Source organism: Anguilla rostrata, chromosome 19, assembly GCF_018555375.3.
Source record: "Anguilla rostrata isolate EN2019 chromosome 19, ASM1855537v3, whole genome shotgun sequence".
NCBI classification, from domain to species: domain Eukaryota; kingdom Metazoa; phylum Chordata; class Actinopteri; order Anguilliformes; family Anguillidae; genus Anguilla; species Anguilla rostrata.
Window position 1 is genome coordinate 1,404,633 of NC_057951.1, and position 24,383 is coordinate 1,429,015.

The 24,383-nt window shown below is 43.4% G+C and overlaps 1 protein-coding gene and 1 long non-coding RNA gene across 5 annotated transcripts in view; one reads left to right on the forward strand and one right to left on the reverse strand.

The window, feature by feature from the left end:
• The window catches only part of LOC135245709 (NACHT, LRR and PYD domains-containing protein 12-like), a 99,328-nt gene extending 93,543 nt beyond the window's left edge, over nucleotides 1-5,785 (forward strand). For all 4 annotated transcript variants that reach the window (XM_064318955.1, XM_064318957.1, XM_064318958.1 and 1 more), the window contains 2 exons: nucleotides 1,018-1,064; nucleotides 1,295-5,785. In XM_064318955.1, the coding sequence (XP_064175025.1) occupies nucleotides 1,018-1,064; nucleotides 1,295-1,920 (673 nt within the window). In that variant the 3' untranslated portion in view covers nucleotides 1,921-5,785. The remainder of the gene's footprint in view (nucleotides 1-1,017; nucleotides 1,065-1,294) is intronic.
• Nucleotides 1-24,383, reverse strand: part of LOC135245748 (uncharacterized) — a 516,260-nt gene that overhangs the window by 20,315 nt on the left and 471,562 nt on the right. The gene's annotated exons all lie outside the window — the stretch shown is intronic.

Sequence of the window (24,383 nt, forward strand, 5' to 3'; positions counted from 1 at the left end):
GGTTTTAAAGATCACAGGCCAGTAAACACAGATTAGCTCCCGTTGAATCCATATGGCTTAGCAATATTGTAGCTGGTTAATAACTGAACGGTGAACGGCAGGTAGATATGGTGCAAAAGCAATAATTGATAAGTAGTAGACAATTATTAGTGAGGGTTGAAGCAGGTTAAAGAAACGTGTTCCAAGCTGGGCTTGAACCTACGACCCCGTGTTCTCAAGACTATAACCTTGCCCACTAGGCCATAGGCGGACTAGCTATTTACCCTGCAAATGTTTCAGAGTAGAAAGGTATCGGTATTTTGCGTGTGTATGCGCGTTTTTGATTGGGTCGTGTAGGTGAAGATTTGGCTGGTGTCAGTGAAATGTCCAATGGGGAGACATGTTGTTAGTGGGAAAGGCGGCAGGAAAAATAAGAATGAGAAGAAGAAAGAGAAGAAGAAGGAGAAAACGCAAAATCCCCTTAGTTTGGGGCTTTATTGTGTGGACATGTGAAGTTGTTTATGAGTTCTGTTTGTTGAAATGGGGTCAGAATGTACAGAATTTAATGTTTTTAAGGGCTGAGTGTCTGTGGCTGTTGTGGTTATTTCTGTGGGGAACCCTGAAAAGTGCCAAACTCTCGGTGCTGTATAGGTATGGGGCATGCCCCCGCCAAGGCGTAACTTGGCGGGATGGCATACCTGCCATCCCAATGTGGTTGTTGTAGTTAGGGGTTTGATCAGGGACACAGTGATGGTGGAGTTTCAGTATTACAAAGCAATGGAGAACCTGAGTGTGTTTCAGAGTGTGTGTGTTATAAGGGTGTTTTATGTTCAGTGGAGGGAGGGGAGCTATTTTTGCACATGGTACAGGGTGAGTGAATGGAATAAGTTTCCTTTCTGACAGATTTGTGTTTTTTCATATGATCGTGGTTTTGTGTTTTATTGTGCCTTTGTGTTTATATATGTGATGTCATTGGTGTGTTAAGAGTGGAAATAAAGGATGGTTAAAATTCAGAATTCTGTTCTGCTGTTCTTACAGTGTGGACCATGGAGGAGAGAACAGGACCAAACCAGGACCCAGGAAATGTGAGTCTGTATCGACAGAACACTTTGCATAGATACACACTCTGCTGTGTGTGTGTGTGTGTGAGAGAGAGAGAGAGACTTCTCTCTTACACACATAAACACACAAACAGAAACACACATGTACACAAACACACACACAGAGGTACTATGACAGTCCTTTCTCTCTCACACACATAATAAGGTGAATATTAATAATGATAATTAATCTCATTAATGTCTCTGGTGTGCAGACGGCTGTCAGCTCACACTGGATCCAAACACAGCGCACAGAGAGCTGTCTCTGTCTGAGGGGAACAGGAGGGTGACACACACACCGGGGAGAGAGCAGCCATATCCTGATCATCCAGAGAGATTTGAGCACTGGCCCCAGGTTGTGTGCAGAGAGAGTGTGTGTGAGCGCTGTTACTGGGAGGCTGAGTTCAGTGTGTCTGAGGGGGGAGGGGTTGATATAGCAGTGACAGATAAAGGAATCAGCAGGAAAGGACGGGGTTCTGACTGTGTGTTTGGAGTGAATAAAAACTCCTGGATTCTGCGGTGCTTTAAGCGCGGTCCCTCTGGTAAACTCAGATACTGTGTCTGGCACAATGAGAACGAAACAGACATACCTGCCCCCCCCTCCCCCTACCGCAGAGCAGGAGTGTGTGATGATGATGATGATGCTGGTAGAGGAGTGTGTGTGTACAGGGTAGGAGTGTGTGTGGACCGTCCGGCCGGCACTCTGTCCTTCTACAGCGTCTCTGACTCTGACACACTGACCCTCCTGCACAGATTCCACACACACTTCACTCAACACACACCCCTCTGTGCTGGATTTAGAGTGTGTGACGCCTCAGTGTCCCTCTGCCAACTGGAGTAGAGACACACACACACACACAAATATGCACGTGCACACACACGCATACACACACACACACGTGCGCATACACACTCGCACACATGCACGCACACACAAATACATACACTCATGTACACACACACACACCACATTCATATACCCACTCACACACACACACCACACACACTCATATACACATACACACACACACTCAGATACACATAGACACACACACCCACATACACACATCCACACACACACACATACTCTCACACACACCCTTGCTTTCTCACACTCATGCACACGCACTCACAAATACACACACTGATGTACACTCATGCACACGCACTCACACACCTACGCACGCACACACTCGTGCACACACACTCACACTCTTACACACACATACACACCCTCTCACACCCAATCACTCACACACCCAATCACACACATGCACACACACACCTACACACATGAACACACACAATCTCTCGCACACACAAACACACACATTCACCAGTGCACTCTCACGCGCACACACACATGCATACATATGTACACACGCTCATAACCGTATGCACACACACACTTTCTCTCTCTCTCATACTCAGTCACTCACACACACACCCTCTCTCTCACACACACACACTCACATCCACAGTCACACACACATTCACACAAACGCACGCACACACACACAAACTCATGCACTCACGCACGCAAATATACGTTTGCGTACAGAGACACAAACACGTGTCAACACACACATTCACATTCCCATACGCATGCACACACATGTATAAACACACACACATTCACATTCCCATACGCATGCACACACATGTATAAACACACACACATTCTCTTACCCATGCACACACACACTGATGTACACTCGTGCACACACACTCACACACGCATTCACACTCTCACAACTATTCACTCACACACCCAATCACACACATGCACACACACACGTACACATGGACACACACAATCTCTCGCACACACGAACACACACATTCACCAGTGCACTCTCACGCGCACACGCATGCATGCATACGTACACACACTCATAACCATATGCACACACACACTCTCTCTCTCTCATACTCTGTCACTCACACACACACACACACACACCCTCTCTCTCACAGACACACTCACATCCACACAAACTAACTGGAGTAGAGACACACACACATGCGCACACACACAAACATGCACACACACACGCATACACACACACACGTGCGCATACACACTCGAACGCATGCACACACACACACACACACACATATATATAAACACAAACACTCATATACACCTAGACCCTCACACACCCACACCTACACACACACACACACACACACATGCACACACATGCATACACATACATGCATGCACACACCATATACAAATGTATCCACAAACATTCTCATACCCATACATATACACACACACACACATTCACAAAGGCACTCTCACGCGCACACACACATACATACACTCATTCTCTTGCACGCACACACACTCAAATACACAGTCACACACACATTCACACAAACGCACGCACACACACTTTCTCTTACCCATACACACACGCACCCGTGTGCACACACACACATACTCATGCACTCAATCATACTCTCACACATGCACACACACACACACATTCTCTTACCCATACACACACACAACCCGGGCACACACATACTCATGCACTCACACACATGTTCACATCCACAGTCACTCCCACAAACGTACGCATGTATGCACACACATTCACAAATTCACGCACACAAACACACTCTCACCCAATCACACACACATCGACACACTTGCAACCTTCCTTGACCAATGCCTGACCAGTGCAATTTCAGCTGTGCCCAATATTATATATATATATATATATAACCTCAGTACAGCCTAACCCCTCTACATAAGACTATTATCTTTCAGCAGTTCAGGTTATATAATGGTGGGGGGGTGTTGGAGAACCAGAAGCGACTAATACAGGGGAACGAAAAGCTAACGCTACAGGAAGCGTTAACCACAAAGCCCCGAAGGACAAAGGAAAGGGAACACCAGAAACTAAAACACAAAATAAGATCCTCGGGAGAGCAACTCCCGCACACACAGGATCATAAACCAAAAGAAAACACGGAGTAAAAAACGACTCCGAAGGACAACCTTGTCCAGCCGTAAAACCGGCTCGAGAAACCAAAAACTACCCGTACAAACCAGGGCCAAAAAGAAAGGGACCAGTGATACAGAGGCGAAGCTCTGGTCCCAAACCCAAAACTGGTCTTAAAAAAAAAAAAGACAACCGAGTAGCAAAATTACTCAGCGAAAAGAAAAAGCCTGAGACGCAGCTCAGAAAGAGACAAACAAAATACAATACCAGGGACAACGTCCCGATACCCAACGGCTCACACGAGCTCAAAATAAAAGTATAAATACCCTAAGAATGCGCACACTGCGCTAAGAGACTGAACGCCTTTAAAAGAGGACACAGAATCACCCACAAACACAATTCTGCACAGAGTCCACCGAGCACCTATACCTTACCGGCTTAGTGAAAAAGGGGTTTAACACAGAAGCGCTGATTGCTGTTCTGTCAGCGCTTATAAAGGCACCTCCCCAGGTGAAAATCATAGAGAATCAGACACCTGAAACAAATTAAGAAATTCCCAGACGCCAGGTGCCTTCTAGTGGCAGCACAAGGCCACTACACCCCAGAACCATGACAGTGCGTGCACACACCATATACACATGTATACACAAACATTCTCATACCCATACATACACACACACACACGTATAAACACACACACATTCACAAAGGCACTCTCACGCACACACACATACATATACATACACTCATTCTCTTGCACGCACACACACTCAAATAAACAATCACACACGTTCACACAAACGCATGCACACACACTTTCTCTTACCCATACACACACACACCTGTGTGTACACACACACATACTCATGCACTCAATCATACTCTCACACATGCACACATACATACATGCGTGCACACGCACACACATTCTCTTACCCATACACACACACAGTCCGGGCACACACATACTCATGCACTCACACACATACACACACACATGTTCACATCCACAGTCACTCCCACGAACGTACGCATGTATGCACACACATTCACAAATTCACGCAAACAAACACACACTCACCCAATCACACACACACACACACACATCGACACACTTGCAGCCTTCCTTGACCAATGCCTTACCAGTGTAATTTCAGCTGTGCCCAATATTATATATATATATATATATATATATAACCTCAGTACAGCCTAACCCCTGTACATAAGAGTATTATCTTTTAGCAGTTCAAGTTAAGCACTTGTTGTCTAAATGTGATATATTTTTTTACATTTTAATACATTTATATTGCTAATGTTCAAGTTGTGTTTATGTACTTTCGATTATTAAAACATTAATATAACATTGAGAGTAATAATGCCAAAAGATGGCAGGGTAAAATGTTTTTGAAGTAATAATTCTATCTCCTGTATCTGCATCTTTTTAAAAAGAATCCAGTGGCAAACTCCTCCACTTAAATGTGCATTTTACTAGTTTTTACAGTTGCTTTCATTCATTTTCACAAGAGTTCCAATGTGCAAATTTCTGTGGGCAAATGCAGCTGATAGGGAGAATGCAGAATGATCACTGCAGTGTACTTATTTCCTTTCATTACTGTAAACAATGATGGATTGAGTTTCCTTATTAATTCTTTTAGGATTGTTTTTTTTTTGTTTTTTTTTTTGCTTTAATTTTCTGTATTTTCAGACAATAATATGCAATGATTAAACCTGAATTATTAAAATATCAAATGTTTTGCTGTTGTGATTTATTGTTATGTGATGTATTGAACTCCTGTGACACAGTAGTACTTATTTTATATTCTGTATGGGATTATGTTTGGGCTCAATTTGAGTAGATCAGCATGGGGCTAAAATCTGCAGTTGAAGCAATGACATTCATCTACAGTAGTGGAAATAAAATCCATTATAAGAGAAGTTGTGTAGCGTCTGATGAATGCTTGCTTCTTTTACTGTAGTGTAAGCACAACTCAATACATTTTGAAAAGGCACTGCTTGTCTATTGAGCTGGTATGTTTATGTTACCTCTCAAATAAATGATTTTCCTGTAGGTTTGAACCTGGATCTGCTGCACATCAGTTGAATGGATTAGACCACTAAGCCAAAACCAGGGCAGAAGTGTGGTTTGCATGACATCCAGTCTCTGAGATTTTCCCGAGAACCTACAGTTTCTCATTTTTTCAGATGCATTTCTGATATCTGCAGTCACACATTACAAATGCATTACAGTATGTTATGATTGCTTTGGCTCAATGTGGAAAACTCAATTTGCCAAACTGACTGGCAAAATTCTTACCCTAAGACACTAATTGCAGTACCTACCCACAAAGTGCACAACTCTAAATCACACTCAGTTTTCACAATACAGTCGTCTCGTATTAGTACAATGTTCCAATGCTTATTGCTAGACATGCAGATTGTGAAATGAAGTCAAGATGTTTGCAATTCTGTCTCATCACTTCCAGCAACATTGCCCAGGTGAGTCGCATTGCAGCACGATTGGTATTCCTGTGACATGTCTGTTCTGATAATGTGATTTTTCTTCTATCAGATAAGGCCTGCTGGTGCAAGTTTGTAATGTTGCATTTGTATGTGTTATTTTTACTGTTTACGTGTCAAATGTCTAGAGTGTAAATGTTTCTGTTTAAATGATTGGTTGAATAACACATATCACCGCTATTTACACCGACCATGTTAAACGTACTCAAGGGCATGCTGATGTTAAACCCATATTCCAATCTGTTTGAAATGACACATTCTGCCTAGTCTGTTCAAACATCAGACATTTTTTTAACTCTACGTATTGTTTATGCCCTGCACCTGAACAAATTGGATGTGCCCATTCTACTGTACCATCTCCTTTGTAAGCTAAGAAGTTCCTTTCAGCTGACTACATCAGAATCTGTACTACTGGCGTTTTATGAGAGCTGAAAATGTACAACATTGTTAATCAGAAATGATATCTGGGTGGGTAAATTGGTGGATATGCTGTAGAACATAGTTTGTCATTGATTTATAAATATACCAGTATATCCTGGGCTTTCACTGATGGTTTAATTGTGGTACATATAGCAGTGGCCTGATATGCATTCTATGTTTGCAGTTTGCTTCTACCTGACTGCTTCCCCTCAGCTGGGAAACAGAGGGACACAACCCCCCCAGCAGGGAAACAGAGGGGCACAGAAGACACTGGGTCATCCCACCATGGATGGCACAGGAGAGGTAGCAGGTTTTAGCAGTTTGCTAAGGTGGTCTGGGAGGATGGACAGCGTGGGAAAGTGTGGAGGACTGATCGCTCAGTGGGTCAGACTGGTGGAAGATACCACAAGCCAGGCTTAACTTCCTGATCAAGGCCAATTATGACACCCTGGCTTCTCCTCAGAACCTGCGCTAATGGTTTGGTGAGGACGAGACCGTCCGCTCTGTGCTGCACCCAAACGAGGCCTCCGGCACGTTCTGTCAGACTGTGAGACGGCTCCAGCACAGGGACACAGAGCAGGCCTCCAGCACAGGGACACAGAGCAGGCCTCCAGCACAGGGACACAGAGCAGGCCTCCAGCACAGGGACACAGAGCAGGCCTCCGGCACAGGGACACTGAGCAGGTCTGTCAGGCTGTGAGACGGCTCCAGCACAGGGGTGCTACAGATGGAGGTATGACCAGCTGCTGCGGAAGCTTCTGGAATTACTAGAGACCAGCAGACAGGAGGCAAACAGAGACGCCTCTCCTGTGAAAGAGCATCAAACCCACTTTGTGAGGCAAGCAGAGGAGGAGGGGACCATAGGACACAAAGGTGGGAGTAGAGCCCTGGTTCCAGGCAGAGGGTGGAGCATGCGTGTAGATCTCAATCCACAGCTCCATTTCCCAAATGAAATCAGCACAGCGTTCCTGTGGCCTAACATGGTCCACTCGGGCGAAGATGGTGCTCCTTATATGGAGACGTGGTCTACTCGGGCGAAGGTGGTGCTCCTTATATGGAAACGTGTTTTACTCGGGCGAAGATGGTGCTCCTTATATGGAGACGTGGTCCTCTCGGGCGAAGGTGGTGCTCCTTATATGGAGATGTGGTCCACTCGGGCGAAGGTGGTGCTCCTTATGGAGCTCACCCTCCCATGGGAGGAGGGGGCAGAAGCAGCCTATGAGCGGAAACGCCTGAAGTACTCCGACCTGGCAGCGGAGTGTGAGAGTGTAAGGAGTGTAAGGAGGTCGGTTAGAGAGCGACAGTATATCCAGTGGAGGTGGGACGCTGGGGGTTCACCCGCCAGTCAGTGCTCTACCTTCTGGAGAACACGGGCATGGCAGGGGCAAGGCTGAGGAGGGCAGCTAGAGGGCTGGCCGAGGAAGCAGAGAAGGGGGGCTGGCGCAGAGAGGGGGGGAGAGTCGGCAAACACCCACTGCACCCAAAACAACAGCAGAGGGTGGCAGCTGGCCTTCTGGATCAGTTTGAGCCTCTTTGTGTTCCTGGAGTAGAGGCTCCCAGCCCAGCACACACAGGTGTAGAACAGGACACCGGCCACAATGATCTGGTAGAACATGGCCAGCATCCTGCTACACACACCGAAGGAGCGTAGCCTCCCCAGAAAGAAAAGAGCCTTCAGTCTAGTAGGGCCTCCAAAGACACAAACCACAGTGTCAAACCATCTATCTATATGATCGGGTGAACATGGTGTATATGTGTTTGTGTGTGTGTTTGTGTGCGTGTGTGTGCATATTGTGCATGTGCGTGCGTCTGTGTGTATTGATGCGCTGTGTACGTGCTCTGTGTGTACAATAAAAATGAGCATCTTCAGTGCATCAACCAGTGCAGTGTTTCTTTGAAATTACACCCCCATCCTCATGCTAAATGGAATTTAATAAAACCATTATGTGCCGTGGCAGGAGCTTGAAATAGTCGAAAATATCAGAGTATTTACTTTCGCTACCAGATGTCTGGGCTGTATTGGAATACTGGAAACAGAAAGTGGATGCTTTCCGCCATCCGGTGGTCTTGTGACGCTACTACAAGGGACTGAACTCCAGAGGGTGAGACTCAAGGCAGAAGTTGGGAGTTTCTAAAACGTTGACTGCTTACTCCAGTTCCCTCTGTCTAATATAACATTTTTTGTAAAGATCTGAAACTAGGCCCTAATATAGGAAATCAGAATGGGGGAAAATATTTTTCATGGCACTGTACATGAGGTAGACAGGTTTCCTTTAACAGGCTTTAATATAAGGGGCACCAGGGAGACACACACTACACAGCCTGCAGAGGAATTCTCAGAAGTTTGCTAATGCCACACACCAGTATGGAGTATATTATCTTAACAGGAGCGAGCTCGTCTGAGTAACTTTTTCCCTGTTGTAATTACAGCAAACACCCATGTGATAGAGCCACAGCCATGACATGACCTTATGTTTAGTCTTAAGGCTTTCCTTTAAAAAAAAAATCAGCTTTGGTATGATAACAAGCCTACACATTAATGGATTATTTTACTCTGCTTGGATGAGAAAAATAAACATTTACCACATTTCAGCTTGTGCGCATGTATATTTTGTAATGGAATAGAACACAAAAGCTGTTTTTCATGCCGGAGGAAGACCTTTCATAAGCAGCTCTGACATGCATTACATTACAGGCATTTGGCAGACGCTCTTATCCAGAGCGACGTACAACAACGTGTATAACCATAACCAGGAACAAGTATGACGAAACCCCTAGAGAGAAGTACCGGTCCAAGTGCAGGGAACAACCGCATAGTTCAACTTAGACCCTGAAGGTTAAACTGATTAACACTAAACAACGAGAACGGCAGCAACGCAGTCTATGGACTATGACAGTTAATGCACCTAAGTCACCTACGAAACAGCTGCCTAGTTACAACCCTAAGCTTACAGTCATTTACAGGGGGGTAGGGAGGGATGGGGAGAGGTGCAGCCTGAAGAGGTAAGTCATATGAGCGCCCAAGGGGGGTCGCTAGAGAGCGATGAAACGCAGATCCCTGTCTGACTGAACCCTCCCGTACCCTGGGCAACACAGGCACCAATCGTGCGTCGCCCTGTGGAGCTATCGGCCACAGTCGGCACTGGCACGGTCCGAATTCGACCCAAGGTCGTGAGGCTCATCCATGCACCTCAGCGTGGGGCCTCAACTAAATGAGCCATCCAGCAGCCCCAAGCCTAATTTCAATAAAATTACACCTTACCAGCATCTTGTTGTGTTTCTGTTGTCACTTCACTTTTTAGTTGACTGCTTTTAGTTGATCTGCTTTTCTCCTGCACAATCTTTGTTTCGGTTTTGTAGTATGGGCGTGGTTTTCTCTTTCTCTCTCTCTCCCCTCAGCTGATCACTCTCACCTGTTCTGGCCGCATTCTCACACACTGGCTAATCACTCATTTCATTCACCTGTTCCCTGTTTGCATGTTCACGCTCTGTTCAATTATCTCTCATTTCGCTCACCTGGTTATTTTGGTATACATTCTCTGTTTCCCTGTTCTTCCTTGCCAGATTGTGCCTCCTGTTTACAGTGCCTTTCCAGCGTTTACCTCTCGTTAGTCTGACTCGTGTTTTGATCTTGCCTGTTTACCCGACCACCAATTTTTTTGCCTGCCGACTTTGTTTTGCTGATTCCTGTTCTGACCTCCGCCTGTTTAACGACTTCGATTTTTGCCCCGGTGGATTTTTCTGGTTTTTGATCTTTGCACAAACTGACTACGAGACTGCCTGCTGTATTGTGTACCTTTGAATTAAACATCTCCTTCGGGAGTTTCGACACTCAGTTGTACAAGTCTGCATTTGGGTCCACCACACCCCGACCCGTGACAGAACAATCTGGCCAGTATGGACCCAGCGGACCCAGAGCACCTGCGCAACGCCCTCGCCAGCCAAGACAGCACTCGTGGGACGGCACGAGCAAGCCCTCCGTGAGATCCGGTATTCGCTGACAGCACTCGCTGGTCAGATGCAGCAGCTGACCACCCGCCTCCCGGCTCCCGCTCCCGAAGCCCCGAGGGCTCCTCCCGACCCGGTCCAGCTCTACACCCACGCAGCCCTCCTGCCCAGGGAGCCGCACATTCCTGCTCCGGAGCGCTACGCTGGAGACTTGGGGAAGTGCAAGGCGTTTCTAATGCAGCGTTCGCTCGACCTTCAACCAGCAACCCACCACTTACAACAACGATGGGAAAAAGATTTCTTGCATCGTGGGGCTGCTGAAAGGATCTGCATTAGACTGGGCCACAGCAGTTTGGGAGAGCCAACCTCCTACAAACTTCACCTGCTCCAGTTTCGTTGCAGAAATGCGAGAAGTCTCTGATCGCCCCGTTTGCGGGAGAGACTATAATCCACGCCTGCTGTCGATGCGCCAGGGCACGCGCAGCGCGGCGGCATTTTCAGCTGAGTTCCGGACTATCGCTGCGGAATCAGGATGGAACGACACTGCGCTCCAGGGGGTCTTCAGAGACGGGTTGTCCGAGGCTTTGAAGGATGAACTGGCTGCAAGAGACGATCCCGACAACCTCGATGCCCTGATCGCGCTGCTGGCCATCAAGCTGGACAACCGCCTCCGTGAGCGCCGCAGAGAGACGGCCAGACGCCAACCCTCAGCGAGCCCTTCAGCGGCCAGACGGCCAGACGCCAACCCTCAGCGAGCCCTTCAGCGAGATTCAGTTCCAGTCCCGGTCCCGGCATCAGTGTACCCCCGAGTTCGACCGCACCCCGCACGCCCAGCGAGGAGCCAGTGCAGCTCGGAAGAGCCCACCTCACGCAAACGGAGCGTATGCGGCGAATCAGGACGGGACTTCGCATTTACTGTGGCACAGCCGGTCACGTATTATCCTCCTGTCCTATTCGGCCAAAAGATATTAGAGTGGGGACCCTGGTGAGCCGTACCACTTCCCCTTCTACCGCCCAGTCTAGCCTACTGCTCGATGCCACACTGGTTCAGGACCAACAACCCCTCAGGCTACAGGCGTTGGTCGACTCTGGCGCCGACAAGAATTTCTTGGACGCCGAACTGGTCGCTCATTTTTTGCCTGCCGACTTTGTTTTGCTGATTCCTGTTGCCTTCCGATTCTGTACTTTTGCCCCGGTGGATTTTTCTGGTTTTTGATCTTTGCACGAACTGACTACGAGACTGCCTGCTGCATTGTGTACCTTTGAAGGTACACAATACCTTCAAAGGTACACAATTGTCCAAGTCTGCATTTGGGTCCACCACACTGCAACCCGTGACACATCTATAAGAAATGCTAACTACCATACAAAATGCCAAATAATCTCTGAATTGATAGGAACCACTCAAAGCAGGTACATGAGGCAGACAGGAAATCATCAGGTCAGACGACATGTTCCCACTGTAACAGAATTTAGTACAATATGCACCAGGGAAATACCCACTACACAGCATGCAGTGGCATTCTCCAAAGACTCACTAAGTTATCTCAGTCTTGATAGTAGTTTATAAGCATCACACCGCATATGGTCACATCTCACAGGCATGAAGGCTCTGTCTGTGACCACACACGCCTGTTACATCAGTAATTAGGCCTCTCAGCACACAACACAACAGCACACTATAGTGCCTGGGACGGGGGCGGTATATCACCATGGTGGGTGCCAGAGCGTTTCGGGTCCTCTCAGGAGTGCACTCGGGACGGCCCTGAGCTGCATTCCATCCTCCCCGTAGCTCTCCATCGCTCCTCTCCCTCATCGCCATGGTAACTGGGAATGTGGAGACTGGGACAAGACTGCAGGCCTAGGCAGAAGTGGCCAGGAGTGCATACAGAAATACAGAAACATACACTTCCCTTCACTACCTTAAGCCTCCAAGCAGCTGTACACCGCAGAACACAGTCAGAAGTGCATTAATCACTGCAGGTTTGCCACTGAATCTACAGGAACTGAGGCAGAGCAGTGAAAGAATGGGCAGTGATTCACTATGTGCGCTCATATAGACATGAAAACTGTTTCTCTGATCGATCAAACATTGTCTGAATTATTTGTAAAACATTTTAGTTCACAGCCATGTCTGCTGCAATTACTAAGGCATAAGAACACTTATGTAGTTGTGGAAATGACTGAGTTTTGGTCTGATGGGCACTTCCTCGCTTGAACCAGAATCCACTGTTTGGGCTGTTCACAAAGGCCGATAGCAGAATAAGCACAGCAAGTACACGAAGCTGTAACGTTCTGAGAGCTAGCCTTGTAATAACTTGTCACTAGATGGGTTACAGTAGCTTTCTCTGGTCAGAGTGTCACAGGCATCAGCATGAAGGTTGGCTTTTTGTGTATTACTGTTGCTCTACGATTATCATCAAATTGTCATTGTTGTAGACATCATAAATGGTTGCATGCTTTCAGCAAAAACAGGGACACTGATGTTTCTTATTTTTAAGGGACCTTCTATGTTGTGTAAAATTATAGATTCAGTGTTGGCTTTTTTTTGGTACCTAAACAATTTTTATAAGGAAAATATAACAAAAGCAAATGAGGAAGCATCCATCGGAAGGCAAATCAACACTCAAGAGAAGTAAAAATCATCTTTTTAAAAAATGAACAAAAAACAAGCAAACAGAAAAGAAAACAAAAAATAGAATAATAATAATGATAGCATTGCTACTTAAAAAAAACAACAACAGGGACTGAGAGCGAGAAAAAAACGATAATTTAAAGAAAAGTAGACAAATCGGATGGAATTGAGAGGTAAAGTTGTATGGAGGGATTGTGGAGTGTGTGGTGTATGCAGATTTGTGTGTATGTATGTGTGTGTGTCATATGTAGGACTGAATATGTAGGAAGAACTCGGATGGCATGACAAGAGAAAGTGGGAATTTGTTGTGAGCTTATCTGGGTATATTGGGCCAGGGAAAAATAAAGTAAAAAAGGAGAATGTGAAACTGTAATGAACATGAAAGGTGAGTATGTATGCATCAAGTTAGACTGTGTGTAAGTGTGTAATGTGTATGAGAGAGAGAGAGAGAGAGAGAGAGAGAGAGAGAGAGAGAGAGAGAAAGAAGGGGGGGGGGGTTGGCTAACTGGTTCATTTTGGTTGGATTATAAATTTAGATTATTAATGAATGGTTCCCAGTTTTCTCTGAATTGTGAGATTTGATTGTGGCTAGAAGCTGATGTTTTTTCTAATGATATGTATTCTGTGAGAAGGTTCAACCATTGCACAGTATTTACGGTATTTCTTGTTTTCCAATGTACTAGGATAGTTTTCTTGGCGACAGTTAGGGCAGTGAGTATGGGCCTGGTGTTCTTGGTTGTTGAATTGATCGCGGATATGTCTCCAAGTAGGCAGAGGGAGGGAGATAGTGGGATACTGCAACCCAAGAAACGGGATAATGTTTTAGTGACTATGTGCCAAAAGTGTTGGATGGGTGGGCATAGCCAAGTAGCGTGGAAATAATTGTCCGGGGTGTTTAGAGTGCAGTGTGAGCATATGCCAGTGTCTGCTAGTTCCATTTTATACATCCTGTGTTGAGTAATATGTGCTCTGTGGATTACCTTGAATTGAATTAATTGTAAGTTAGTGTTGTCAGTCATTGTGAATGTGTTGGTGCATATTTGTTGCCAGAAGTCGGCGCTGGGAGAAATGGGCAAATCTACTTCCCATCTTGTAATGGGGAGGTGTATTGTAGAGTCCATATGTGTTAGTAGTTTGTATAGTTTAGAAAGAATTTTCTTCGGAGATGTTGTTTTGTCAATTTCTGTTATTAATAATGGTGGCTGCAAGTCATTCAGCGTTATATTGACTTCAGATTTCAGGACAGATTTTAGCTGAAGATATTGAAGGTATTGGTCTCTCCCAACGCCATATCTCTGGATTAGATCTTTAAAAGTGATTAAAGTGTTCTCTTGAAAAATGTGGTGGAGATGTGTAATGCCTTTTTGTTTCCATGTGGTGAAATTCAGTGGAGTTTTGTTGAGCTGGAAGTCAGGGTTATGCCAGATTGGGGTGTATTTGCAGGGTGTCAAAGTGGAGTTTGTGATTTTGTTGATTTTCCACCAAGCTGTCAGAGTTGTAGAAATTACAGTGTTCTTAAAGCAGGTGTGGTGTTTTATATTATATTGAGGAATGGTAGGTCAGATGGTGAGATTTCCCTGCATGCATCTTGTTTGATATTAATCCATGAGTTGTTTTGTTGGGTGGGGTGAGGCCATTTATAGATGTATAGCAATTGGTTGGCCAAGTAGTAATTATGAAAATTTGGTGCATCGAGTCCTCCTTGATTTTTATTTTTTTGAAGAGTACCTAATTTGATTCTGGCTTTTTTATTTTTCCAGTAGAATTTGATTATTATTGAATCTAGGGAGTTGAACCAGTTGGTGGTGGGTTGGTTTGGGGTCATAATAAACAGATAGTTGATTTTCGGTTAAATTGACATTTTGACGGTTGCTATTCTTCCAATTAAAGTGGTAGGTTCATCCATCGTTGTAGATCATCTTCTATTGTTATTAATGGGTTAAAGTTCAGATGGAATAACTTGGACAGCTTAGGGGAAATGTTGACTCCTAAATACTTGATATTTCCAGGTGGAGGGGGGGTCGATTCCTGTGTTGCAGCATTCCAATCATCTCCTTCTAAGGGTAAAATTATAGATTTTGTCCAATTTATCGAGTAGTCAGATATTTTTGAGAATGTTTTGATGAGTTTAATGGTTTCTTGGAGGGAATTTTTAGGATCTTGTAGTATAACATCATATCATCTGTGTAAAGGCTGATCTTGTGGTGTGTGTTATGAGTTATAATTCCCTTGATATTTTCATTTTGTCTGATTGCTGCAGCAAGAGGTTCTATGAAAAAAGTGCATAGAGAGGGAGAGAGTGGATATCCTTGCCTATTCCCCCTGTGTAGTGTGAAGCTCTGTGATGTTATTTCATTCGTGGTGACTGTAGCCATGGGTGAGGTGTATTTTTATCCAGTGAATAAATGATTCTCCGAAACCAAATTTTTGCAATGTTGCAAATAGAAATGTCCAGTTAACTCTATCGAAGGCTTTCTCTGCATCCAGTGAGGGAATTATTGCTTTTAAACTGTGTTTATTGATGACATTAATTAAAATAATAGTCTGCACATATTGTTTGATGAATGTCGTCCTTTGATGAATCCAGTTTGGTCGTGATGAATTATGATTTGGGTGACTGTTTCAATTCTGGTGGCTAAAGCTTTGCTAATTATGTTGATGTCAGTATTGATAAGTGATAGGGGACGATAGCTGGAGGGCAGGGTTGGGTCTTTGCCAGGCTTAAGCAATACTGAGATCAACGCAGTGTTCATATGCGTCGGGTCTAGTTTTTATCAGTGAGGGGAGGGTCTGAACTTCATAATGGACAATATTATCTATCTGGGCATTCGTAAAAATATTCTTTCACCACTCAAAAATTGTATTCCGTCATAGCAACAAGATCAACCCGACAATAGCCCTAAAATATGCCAATACGGCAGTGAAAACGCTGCTCACTGAGTAACGAAATAAACGAGACAACGTTTTACGAAATGATACCATGTCATTCTACAGTCAATATCTGGGACTAAATATTGAATAAATATACAACCTTGCCGTTGGTTTTACGCGTAGAGATGTCCCTTTTGAGACTGAGTGGGCTTATGTCTTGATCAATCCGTTTGTGAAATATACGCGTATCTGTGATGCATGGGTACCTTCAAAGATAGCTGTGCATAATAACACACCTGTTGTTTACGGCATTGTCGCCATTTCTGTTCAGTAGGTGAGAGTATAAGCTTTCTAAGGATGTATAACATGTCTGATTTTGGTTTTGGAATAGACTTTTTATCGGTCATCGTAACCGAAGAAATTCTTATCGCATTCACTTACGCATTCACTCTGGGGCTGCTCCTAACGAAACGTTGTCAACGATTTTTCATAATTTATTGGAAAATACTATTATTATTGAGGACTTCTGCGCATAGCTAAGCCATATGTTTACTGATAAACCTATCTGACATCGTTTTCTGGAGCAAAACAGCGGATAGGACTGTCATTGCTTTACTGTCTCTGTCTCTATCTACTGAACACATAAAATTTCATCATTGCTATGTAAGTATTACTGCTCAATATATTTCGGTTCGTTCCGTTGCTACCATAATATAACAAACTTTCTTGTGTCTACAGCTGCAGTTTCTCGCTGCAATTACTAATATTGAATATAAACAAAAGATGCAATTTATGCTGGAGTCTGCCAATGTCGAAATAAATAATACTGTAGCCTACTCTGCGGGCAGCGCGCAGGTAGCAGGGACGGCGAGTTGATATTTCGTTTTTTGTTTCGTTTTTTTCAACGTCGTATTTATTATTTGAAATACGTATTATTATTCTGTCTCTGAGGTGTCTCTGAGGTGCTCTGAAATGTGCATTATCTGCTAAGCTGAGCAATGGATTGGAATATGTGTCTGACGTAGTGTTGCACGGTATACTGAAACTTCAGCACCTTTTCGGTACTTAAAAAATATGGTACGGTATTAGAATTTTCTGATGTTTGGTACTTTTAGGTCAAATGTAAAAGTCAGGGAAATGTGTCTCCCGCATTACTGATTGAGAGGATGATTTTATCTGTGTTCAGTAGATAGAGACAGAGACAGTAATGATACAGTCCTATGCGCTTCTGTTTTGTTCTCAGAAAACAATGTCAGATAGGTCTATCAGCAAACATATGGCTTAGCTATGCCCCGAAGTCCTCAATAATCCTAGTGTTGTAACACTTAGGCCTATGCTTATTAATATGTTGAACAGGCTTCAACTTAAAGGTTGTTAATAAACCAGGTTGTTAATAAACCGTGAATTCAAAAATGAGGTCAACCCTTGTGGTCATTACGTTTCTGATCTATTAATGTCATTTCTGTATCGTTAGGTACAGAGTATCGAATCCGTATCGTTTAAGTTTCAAGTATCGTTTCAGTATGGAGTATTGTGATACTAAACCTGGTATCGGTATCAAAGTCAAAATTTTGGTATCGTGACACTAGTCTGACGCCTTTTTTAGTTGCGGTGCGGAAGCACTGCAGCTCTACATACACGCCGGGCCATCTAAGTGTTACGATGCCACATGCAGTGTTACAACATAGTAAAGGCCTTTACGGCAAGCGGCTAGGACACATCCATGGCGACGCAACTATGTAATCCGACAGCGTCCCTTAGCACAAAATTGGCCGTAAGTCATCAATGTTTCATACAATCATCATGATATTCAGTAGATATGTTGGGTGAAGGTATATGATCATGAGGACAAGACCATTTTAAAATTGCTCCATAGGGGGCGCAATAGTGCCAATGCTTGGACCCCTCCCATCGCCGCTTGTGGCTTTAATTCTCACTGTATCCTTTCAAACTCAGTGCTTGAGTACAGAACCAAAATAACAAAAAATGTGTCACTTTCCAATGAATTATGGTGCTCACTGTACTATATCAGAATTTCAGTGGGTCAAAAGTTCATACACTTTGTTAGTATTTGGTGGCATTGCCTTTTAATTGCTTAACTTGAATCAAACGCTTGGGGTAAGCTTCCACAGGCTTCTTACAATACTTTGCCAGAATCTTTGCTCATTCCTCCAGCCAGAACTGGTGTAACTCAGTCAGGTCTGTGGGCCTCCTTGCTCGGGCACGCTTTTTCAGTGCAGTCCACAAATTTTCTATGGGATTCAGGTCAGGGCTTTGTGATGGTCGCTCCAATACTTCCACTTTGTTGTCTTTAAGCCATTTTGTTACAACCTTGGAGGTTATGCTTCGGATCATTGTCCTGCTGGAAGACCAAGTTCTGACCAAGTTTTAACTTTCTAGCTGATGTCATGAGGTCTTGCTTCAGTATTTCTAGATAATCCTCCTACCTCATGATGCCATTTATTTTCTGAAGTGCACCAGTCCCATTTCCAGCAAAACACCCCCACAACATGATGCTGCCATCCCCATACTTCACAGTTGGGATGGTGTTCTTCGGATTAAAAGCCTCTCCCTTTTTCCTCCATACATAGTGCTGACCGTTATGGCCAAACAGTTCAATTTTTGTTTCATCTGACCAGAGAACACTCCTCCAAAAGGCTAGGTCTTCGTCCTGGAGATCACCTGCAAACTTCATTCTGGATTTTTTATGCCGGCCTTGGAGTAGGGGCTTTTTCCTTGTACAGCAGCCTTTCAGGCCATGGCGATGTAGGATTCTCTTAATGGTGGATGTAGATACTTTGGTACCTGATGCTTCCAACTCCTTCACCAGTTCCTTTGTTGTGGTCTTGGGGTTCAGTTGAACCTTTCGGACCAAAGATTGTTTAGCCCTGGGAGTTAATTTGTGCTTCCTTCTTGAACTCTGTGGTGTCTGTGTGGTCCCACGATTTTTATATTTGTATACAATTTTTTGTACAGATGTTCGTGTTGCCTTCAGTTGTTTGGAAATTGCTCCTAAGGAGGAACCAGACTTGCGGAGGTCCACAATTTTTTGGCAGAGTTGCTTGGATTTTCCCATCATATCATGGCAGCGGCTCTAAAAGTAGGCCCTTAAATACAGCCACATGTGCCAATTAACTCCCAATTAACTCCTAATTATGACAATTGGCCAATCAGAAGCTTCTAAAAAGTGATTGCATCAATTTCTGGAATCCTCCAGCCTGTTTAAAGACACACTAAACTAGGTGTATGTAAACGTTTGACCCACTGGAATTCTGATATAGTGAATTAAAGCTGAAATAATGTGCAACAGGAAATGTGCAGAGTTATGAAAGACTGAGTTTGAATATCTTTAGCCTAGGTGCATGTAAGCTTTTGGCCTCAGCTGTATGTATGTGTATACATGTCTCTCTCCAGATTTAATTATGGTACATACATTTATATGCATTATTATTATTATTATTATTATTATTATTATTATTATTATTATTATCAGTTACTCATATAAAACACAGTACATAATGAAATATCTCAACAAAAACACGTTTTCAATGTACAAAAATGCCAAGATACTCACCCATACAAAGCACTGTCTATAAGCCTATAATTAAAACTTGCAAAATCTAGGCCTTTAAATGTTTTTTGACATCAATACTTTTCATATGAAAAGGGGTTGGGGCGATTAATAAATAAATGCATATAACAATGGAAAATATTTTGGCCTATTAAAACATTTTTTAATCTTACAAAACTATCCAGACATATGTTTTCCCAATTAATGTACTGTATGGCTGTGGGTTGCATAAAGTTTAGCACAATAGTACCATTTGAGTACCAGCCAAATGAGCAGATGTAAAACCCTGTCATGACAGAGAAGGCTCCCTGGTGTGGGTGGGGATGGCAGATTTAACCTGTGCGCAGTGATTACCTCATTACGCACAGGTGCAGCCACTCCTGTTCCTGGGTCCAATTAGCCTGGCCAATTATCTAATTCTTAACCAATTATCCAATTGGCCAGGTCTAATTAGCTTGACCCAGGGCAGGTGTGGCTGCTTAAACCAGCCATCCCCACACCACAACAACATTCTCAACATAGAATGAGACCATCTAACTGCTCATGATATTAGCTCGCCAACAACACCAAACATGACTTTACTGCATATTAGATTGGCTAAATAGTTTAGACAAAGACCGTGAAACAAAGTCCTGGTCCCAAAAACACTTAAGTGTGCCAGGAATCTGCTAAGATAACAAGAACCTGCTGGAAAGATGTAGTTGTCTACGATCATGAAAATGCACTTTTTTGTACGTCGCTTTGGATAAAAGCGTCTGCCAAATGAATGTAATGTAATGTAAAGATGTATTGCACTGATGTGCTTTTCTCATGTTCAGTAGTAGTAGTTATAATCTCATAAGAAACACGTTTTCAACATACAAAAATGCCAGTTACTCACACATACAAGACCAGTCCAGGCCTGCCATTAAAAGTATTGATATCAAAATGACGCCAAGTTACGGTACTACAAACAATATAGGCTATCTTGCCTCACCGAAATTAAATAAGACGTATTCCAAGCAATGCTACCCAATATTTCCTCAGTTCTTTCCAGTCACTTGGCCCTGTGTTTTGTACCATTACATTACATTACATTCATTTAGCAGACGCTTTTATCCAAAGCGACGTACAAAAAGTGCATTTTCATGATCGTAGACAACTGCTGAACACGGGTTCAGTAAGGTACAATTACTTATTTTGTAAAGCTATTTCTAGCCGAGAACAAAGAACACTATCCTGGTCTAACATCTGCAAAGCCAAACTAGGCAGAAGAATAAGCTAGAGTATTAGGACAAATACAATTTACCAAGAAGTGCAGGGATGGGGCAACATGTAACAAGTGACAGGAAAAAGGGTTTTTTATTTATTTATTTATTTATTTTTTAATATATATATACACAGCGTGGTGGTGGTTATTCTAGGTATAGTCTGAAGAGATGAGTCTTCAGGCCACGGCGGAAGATGGATAGTGAGGGGGAGGTTCGGAGAGGGACGGGGAGTTCGTTCCACCACTGGGGAGCTAGGGTGGAGAAGCTCTGTGATCCCTTTGGGCGGGTGGGAGGGGTTGCAAGACGCCCTGCTGCCACAGAGCGGAGTGGTCGAGCAGGCACATAGAATTGAGTCATGGCCTGCAAGTAGATGGGGGCTGTCCTGTTGGCGGCAGTGTAGGCAAGGGTCAGGGCTTTGAATCGTACCATTTCACAATGTCATGCAAACTTTGTGTCAGATCAAAGTGTCAAATATTTCGAATTGCCTCATGGAACACATTGAAATTCATGTACAAAACTGCTGGTGAGTAACTACAGGAAGCATATTTCTCCAGAAAACATGTTTGCACTTGCTTCTGAACTGAATTTGAGTACACGTGCAAGTTATTGTATATTTGCTACGTACAATAAATATTGCATGTAAAATACATATTGTACATATATACATAGAGAACTTCTTTATCCCCATGGGGACATTTCCCTCGCAGCATGTCACATTCACATTTACGAACACAGACTTATACCAAGAAACATACTATCATTCACGCAACAGAAAGGCTGGGCAGCGAAATACATACATACCAATACAAATTGGACATATACACGCCTATTCAATCAATCTTGACTGTGAGAAAGCCATCCACATATATGTTTGGCCTGTCTATGTAGTGCATGCTTATACACACAGGGCCAAGTGACTTGAAAAAATTGAGGAAATATTGGGTAGCATTGCTTTGGAATACATCTTATTTAATTTCGGTGAGGCAAGATAGCCTATATTGTTTGTAGTACCGTAACTTGGCGTCATTTCGATATCAATACTTTTAATGAGACCTGGACTGGCCTTGTATGTGTGAGTAACTTGGCATTTTTGTACGTTGAAAACGTGTTTTTATGAGATATATAAAACTCCGCCCATCGAACATTCAGTTCAGCCAGTAAGTAAGGAAATGCGGTCCAAAAGAGAAACTGAAACTTAACGGTCCTTTTAATAACGGAGGAGAAAGAATCCCCAGGAAAAAAGGAATTAAATTAAATGTAAAAAAACGGAGTAAACAGTCTGCTGTGGAGTGGAACTGAGGTAAGAGAAGCTGAAGGTAAAGGGATGCGGGAAGAAATGGGAATCTGCAGGTATAATCGCATTAACCCGCGTAATTCAGAAAAACTGACAACTGCAACTGGCAATAAAATGGTGGGTTTAAAGCTGATAAGCTAAGAGCTCACACGGAGTTCGAACATAGCCTACCATTTAGACCAGAAAGTAATTTTGAAATAACCTTTAAGAAAGTTTACTTATTACTTACCGTATTTTCGATATTCCATGACCATTTCGACCTCGTGAGGAGGTAACCTAGCGAGAGGTCAATTGTCGCTCGTTGTTGACATTTTGACGCTGCCGTATAAACCTGGATTTCGTTTTTAATTAGACGATTAAGAGGATGTTACTTATTCTTTTATGTTTTATAGGAAATCATTCCCATTACTAAATCAAATTAATTGGTTTGCAATATTGAGGCAAAATATACAGTGGAGTGATTATATTAGGCAGAGATTACTCTATATTTCATTTCATTTCAACTTTATTCAAGACTCATCTTAAAAAGAGGTCCATAGCAGGTAAAATTAGGGTTGGGTATCAAGAACCAAATTTCCAAGAACCGTGGATTCGATAAGGCACGTGCATTTCGATCCTGCAGTTCGGTTCCTAACTTATGCATATTTCAGTCGCGCTCCCGAGTGAACTGCAGGGAGCATTTTACAGTCCATAAAAGCTGCACTTATCTGCCAAGACCAGCTACGCGGACCTAACGTCACGTCATTTGTTACGCAGTACGTCAACATAGCACGCGAGAAGAGACACTTTTTACCGTTTAAATCTGTTTACATCCTGGACCATGGCTGACCGCAGCAAACGCTCGAAAGTTTGGCTTAGCTTCATTAAAAAAGATAACGACACAGCAAAATGCAACACCTGCAGTAAGGATATTTCGTGCAAGGGAGGAAGCACCTCCAGTATGACGAAGCATTTACTTTAACACGGCGTGAATCTTATGAATCTTCCACCAACGCGAACCTAGTGCTGGTTCTGGGCTGGTGCTAGTGCCGGTTCGCAGTTGAATATAGCGTTTTTTCTCTATATAATTGTGCCGCGGTGTTAACACATTACTACGGTTGCGGGTCAGGCACTCTTCACGGTAAGAAGAAATTTTAGGATAACGCTTCCGATTGTGCTTGTGTCGAAAGTGCTGCGACGGAAACAGCGACAGATTTACCAGCTAGCCACATCTGTCCAAAATGTAAACAAGTCAGGCAGTTTTCACGGTCGGGAAAAATTTTATGACAACGTTTCACGCTCAGGTACAAAACACAGATGAGCTGACATTCGCTTTTTATATTGAAGGTAAACGAATGAAGTCTACAAATTATTTTTATTTATTTTTTGTTATATTTTTCCATTATTTATTTAAATAGTTTTGGTTTGTAATTGTTTTTGTTGATCATTCCTTATAAGAAAGAGTAATATTTATTTTTATAAATGAAGGGAAAAAGAAACCTTGCTGTCACAGTTGACAGTTTACTGATTATAGCCTAAATGTGCCAAGAATAAAAGTAGGTTAATTTTTGTTCTTGAAATATTTGTTATTTTTTTCTCTCCAAAAGGTCTTCTAGTTTTCCCACTAGGAAAAAAATAAGGTTAGTTGACCTTACAATTCATATATGTACGTGTTTGTGACAAGTGGTTCTTTGTTTCAAGCTGTTTGTTTATAGGGTAAACGGACATGGAACAACGCAGGCACACATTATTATAAGAAAATAGCGAAAAAGCGTCCGTCTATTGGCAACCTGTCCAAATTCCACCTTCTGCTGAACGAAGTGAGAAAAGAGACTGGCTCGCGAGGCTACATTCGTCCTAAC